Below are 5422 nucleotides of genomic sequence, written 5' to 3'. Positions count from 1 at the left end.
ATGATGTACTGACCCCACTAGGCTATATAACTCATTTTCGCCAAAAATGTCAGTTATGCCCTTTTGCCATGGGGGGGGGGGGGGCAGTGTACTGGACACTCCCTGATATGTGTATAACCAGCAAGACCATGTTACAGTACAGTAAGCTAATATCGTATCTTATTTTTTCCTAAAATATACAGTATACATGCCATGTTTGTGAAAAGCACTCAAAAGCATTACCAAATTCGATTACTGTATAAAAATAAAAGGAATGACACTATTACAATAATAATATAACGTAAGTGCTAAATAAATAATAAATTTAGCTGTTAGTTTTTCGGTTATCACACAACTATTATAATTCTTATGTCTGAAAACTTCCGGTACATTTGTTCTCTTAACTTAAAATTACTTGCACATTGTTTGGTTTTAGTAGGTTTATAAATTGCCAAAATCAGACAGACTGTACATGTAACCCTTTTCATTTTACTTTTCTCGAATAGATGGTACGACCAGAACCAATCTTGGTTTTCTCGCCTTTGTAACAGGCGCGAATGAGATCCCACTCATGGATTTTTAGGGAAGTCTTTTTGTACTTTTTCTCAAAAGAACCACATTCAAAAGGATACCCAGCCCCCTCAAAATGCTTTTTTTTGCAAATGCATTTGCCACGGGGAATCGAGGAACTGGATGAGTTTCAACGGTTAATGCAAGAAGCTCTGCTAAACTCTTAAGGTTAAGGTTAAAAATTAAAAGTAAAATAAAGACCCACTGTATCACGTTTAAATTTGTTTTACATAAAGAATAGACCTATGTCTTCAATTTACTAATATAAAGCTGTGCATTAGTACGTGTAGTTTGTTTTTTGAAAAAAAACCAAACAAAACAACAATATTAACATCCATCAAAGTCTATGTACAATAGAACCTAATGCATGTGTTATTAATCGTAGCATTTGAATTTCCTAGAAATTTACAACAATCAGTGAAATTTTGGAAACCTACAATTAAATACCGAAAGGTCCATTGATAAGAGTACCGTATGCAGGCCCTATTATACTTTCCGATGATTACATCGTGTTCAGAAACTCTTTCAGTGATGAGAAATATGTTATCTGTTCCTCTTCACTTGCCAATTCTCTGACTGCATATGGAAAATCATCAGCAATCCTCTCAAGTTGTACATTGGTCAAGTCAAGTTCATTGGGAACCAGGATTCTGTCTACATTTAATTCGTTTTCCTGATGTCTCAAGTTTTCAGGCAAATCATTCTATGTTAAAGCAACGAAGTAACAACAGTTGAAATCAATAATGATTATAACATAGAATAAAGTTAAATAAACACTCCAGAATGTACAGAAGTTAGATTTATTTGTTCATTGAATTAGTTTTTTTCACATTAAAATTTATAAACAGAGTACACTTTTTTTTATAACAACCAGTTAAAATTTTGCCCAGGCTCAGTGTTTTTATTCTTTGGCAATTTCAGACTCATTCTTTTTTTTTATTTTTAGAAAATAAACATCTCATTTGACGTTTTAACTCAGCCTCAATTTGTTCTTATTTTTTCTTAATTTATAAGCAATTTCAGCCTCAGTACCATACCGCTACTTTATAGAGTATAATGAAAACATTCTTTATGCATTTATATACTTATTAAGACATTTACAAAATTTTGATAGGATCTCACCTCCACAAACCATTCGATATCATTGAAAGCACTACGCCACAACTGCATTGGTGACCTGTTCTTTTCAGTTCGCAATTTATGTCGAGAAAAACTGTGCCTGAACTTTTCTAGTCCGTTGTTGATAATCGGCAAAAAGGTATACTGCAACGCAAACATATCTTTTTCGCAATCAGTGTTCAGTAAACCTAAATCCTCCATTTTATAGAATAGGTTGTAAAATGTTGAAGTGCAACCCTAAAAACCAAATTGTATTATTATTAGGATAAGTAATGTAGTAATTAAGTATGTCAGTATATTGACAATACAGATAACGTAACTAATCAAACTCGTTACATTTCAACGTAATTATTTAGGCCTATTTATGCTGTATGTATTATTTAAATTACATGACATTTTTTTAATTAAAAATACGGTTCACTATTCCCATACATGCTTAGCACTATTATCCAAATAAATGCCCTTTAAATGAACAGTAATTTCAAAAGTGCCCATTTTTAATAAGTGTCCCTTTTATAAGGCGCATTTTTGCACGATATGGCAGGCTGAATTTAACTACTTCCTCCATGGTTTAACAAGGGCAGTGGCAACTGAGAGCATTATACTTACTGTATGCACATCTCTCCAGAACCTCTCAATCCTTTGGTTGTGCACACTCCGACCTGTAATAAATGTGCCAACACCCCTTTGAGGATGTTGCATCATGATATTTGCTACTATTACATTCTCTCCACCCATATCGGCACATACTTTCTTGGGAATTCCATACTGGTGCATGGCTTGGGTGAATGACTCTGCAACGGTCTGAGCCTTATTATTTGTAGAGCATTTTAAATATACCGGCAAACGACTATATCCATCGATACCGCCATGGGTCACCATACGCCATCTATGTTAAAATACAGTATTTAACTACTTTCTGTGTTTCTCAAGCATTAATGACTAGAGATGATTGGAATGGGGATTTGAGTTTACTAAATTTAATTTGGTCCAATTTTGGACATGTGTCTTACTGTATACCGGGCTAATACAAACCTATAGGCTACATCAATTATTAATAATTATTCATCATATCAGTACCAAATAAAATACTGGGATGGAAATAGCCTTTTACACCGAAGTTCAATTAATTGTGATATCTTCACTGATAAACAGGTTGGTAGGTTGGAAGATGAATGGCAAACGAAATTTGTAAATTCTTTTGGTCAGATTATCTGTTTACCAAAACAACTGGCTGTAAGCATAAGCATTATGTTCTTGTAATTTTGAAATGCACTATTGTTAGGTAATAATACACTAATACTGTATGTTCAAAATGAATATTATAATCATAGTCTTTGCCCTGACTTAATTAAATTTTAATATTTTGTAAGGACGAATCGTTATAATAATAAATAGTACATCACTATTATCATTACTATTAACTATAGTCCAAATTACTTACCACCTGATTAATTTATGATGGCCATCGATATGCCACATTGAGTTAGGACCTTCGGCGTAGTACCGCCTCCGGTGTATTGTTTTTGTTTTTCTTCTTTGGATTCCTATTTAAAGTTAACAACATATTTATATTCCAAACAAAAACAAAAATATTTGTATCCGTATAATATAATTAACAAATTCAAAAATTGCAAGGCTAGAAATGCAGTGTATTAAGGAGCTTTCTGATACAGATAATATGGTCATCTGATAAATTTCTGTACTACATTAATAGTATAGAAAGTATAATAATTTTAATTTGAAGTTACATTTACTGTACCTAAGGGATCAACTCTTCTCATAGCTTCTCTAAGTCTTGCTCTAGTAACATGAATACCTTGCGATTCCAGATCTCCCCCAATCATCTTCTCTCCATACTCTGGATTTGTTACCGTGATAGACATATTTTATAAATATTAATATTTTATGGTAATGAAAAATAAGATTACATGTCAGGGACGGATATTAGGGGCATGCACCACTTCCCCGTTTTGTCACTAATTTGTATAAAATTTCAATGCACTTCAATGTTATGTGCTACTCACTTATCTATTCTAAAACTGTTATGCCCCCTCCCCCTCCCCTCCCCTTACACCGTTTGAGAAATTCTGGACCAGGAGGTCCTCCCTGAGTGGAATATAAGCCACAATAATATTATTGTTTATACATAATGATTGGAACGAACGATGATAGCATAACACAATTAATAATAACATAATTCAATGTCATTACAGTTTACGCTACGGGGACGTACCTCACTCCGAGGCCTGTGCTGATTGACATTCGATTATTTTTGAATATGTTTTTCGTTATATTTATTTCTGGTCTATTTTGGAATTGCCCGATTCTCGGTTGATTATTCGTTTAATAACAACTATAGTAATCAAATTTCTATGGTTGACATTTAATATATGCTGTATACAGGCCCGTATCCAGGGGGGTGCGTTGGGTGCGTACGCAACCCCCCCCCCCAATCAAAAAACGTCCACTAATTATAAACAAAAAAATTAATAAAAACCTCACTTGTGGCATTTTAACTTAGCCTTAATTTATTCTTATTTTGTTCTTAATTTTTCCGAAATTTCGACAGCCTCATCCTTCTTATAAAATGTGCTCTTATAAAAAAAATGTAAGTGATGTTGCTATTACAACGTACAACGTTACTCGTATCATAATGATCCGTCACGGGTTCAATGGATAGATAGCGTATACATACAGTATAAGTATGCTTATACATCTGTATATGATTTTTGTCGATGCCAAGAATAAAAATGTTGATTAATTTGTTTCAAATGCTTCTAGTTGTTTGAATCAGCTCATTTACAGTCGCTTTTAATCCACTCTTTATATCAAACTTTGCTTATTCATTTAAAAGCAGAATTGATTTTGAATTTTTATTCGTAATGGTTAGGAATTTATACAGTAGTATTTTTCATTTGGGAAACAATTTGCTTGTTTCTCCTTGTCCTCCACTGGTAATTTTTTGATAGCCCTATCGCTGTTTTCACGGATTAACATGATAAAATGCCTTCAAATTAGTCTACTAGGACGTAAGAAAGCAAATTTTTCCCGGGCCTTCCGCAATTGGACCCCGACCGGTGGCCCTTGGCGGCCCCCTGGCCCCCAGCCTGGTTGCTCGCTGCGCTCGCAAAACGCACCCCCACCCCCATTCAAAAAGCTGGATACGGGCCTGTGTATAGGCCTAATGATAACACTATTTACAATTTAAATACTTAATATTACTATCCAAAATAGAGACTCTGGAATTTAGGAATAATTACTTACCGCTAATGGCATTTGAAAGATCACACTTCCTCAATCCTAATTTCTTCCGGAGGTTTTTTTTTTTTTATTGTACCCACACTTACATCCATTTCTTGGGCCATTTCTTGGTTAGTGTAACCAATATCTACTAAAGCTTCTATTTTCTCATTCATGTTTAAGTTATAGATGACATAAAATGTACTAAATGTCTACATAGGCAGGCTATATGAGCATGTAAGACGAAGGGGGACGTACCTCACTCTCCACGTGCACTATGAACGTTATGTAAATAGTTCGTAGTGCTACTTGAGTTTTGTACTGTGACTCTGTGTTTTGCACTGTGACTCTCAGTTTTGCACTGTGACTCTGTGTTTTGCACTGTGACTCTGTGTTTTGCACTGTGACTCTCAGTTTTGCGCTGCTGACTCTCAGTTTTGCGCTGCTGACTCTCAGTTTTGCACTATGACTCTCAGTTTTGCACTGTGACTCTCAGTTTTGCACTGTGACT

General features: G+C 34.6%; 1 protein-coding gene across 1 annotated transcript; it reads right to left on the bottom strand.

Moving 5' to 3' along the window:
• Positions 1-1051: 1051 nt before the first annotated feature.
• On the bottom strand, positions 1052-3323 carry LOC117103393. Its single transcript, XM_033243933.1, has 4 exons — positions 3116-3323; positions 2278-2557; positions 1672-1905; positions 1052-1252 (listed from the first exon to the last, which is right to left on the bottom strand). Exons 1-4 carry the CDS (start codon positions 3148-3150, stop codon positions 1052-1054), a joined length of 750 nt encoding a protein of 249 aa, XP_033099824.1. The 5' UTR covers positions 3151-3323.
• Between the last annotated feature and the right edge of the window lie 2099 nt (positions 3324-5422).

The sequence above is a fragment of the Anneissia japonica genome, unplaced genomic scaffold (genome assembly GCF_011630105.1).
Source record: "Anneissia japonica isolate Jap-2015-1 unplaced genomic scaffold, ASM1163010v1 scaffold288229_len40757_cov107, whole genome shotgun sequence".
In the NCBI taxonomy this organism is placed as follows: domain Eukaryota; kingdom Metazoa; phylum Echinodermata; class Crinoidea; order Comatulida; family Comatulidae; genus Anneissia; species Anneissia japonica.
Note: the sequence above shows the minus strand (reverse complement) of the source record. Positions and strands in the feature narration are given on the sequence as shown.

Excerpts from the sequence above, each read along its gene's own strand:
- LOC117103393 (XM_033243933.1), bottom strand. The coding sequence starts at position 3,150 with ATGTGGCATATCGATGGCCATCATAAATTAATCAG. Across the intron at positions 1,906-2,277 it reads TCTGGAGAGATGTGCATACA|GGTTGCACTTCAACATTTTA; the intron begins GTAAGTATAATG and ends TTTGGTTTTTAG. Across the intron at positions 1,253-1,671 it reads ATATCGAATGGTTTGTGGAG|AATGATTTGCCTGAAAACTT; the intron begins GTGAGATCCTAT and ends GCTTTAACATAG.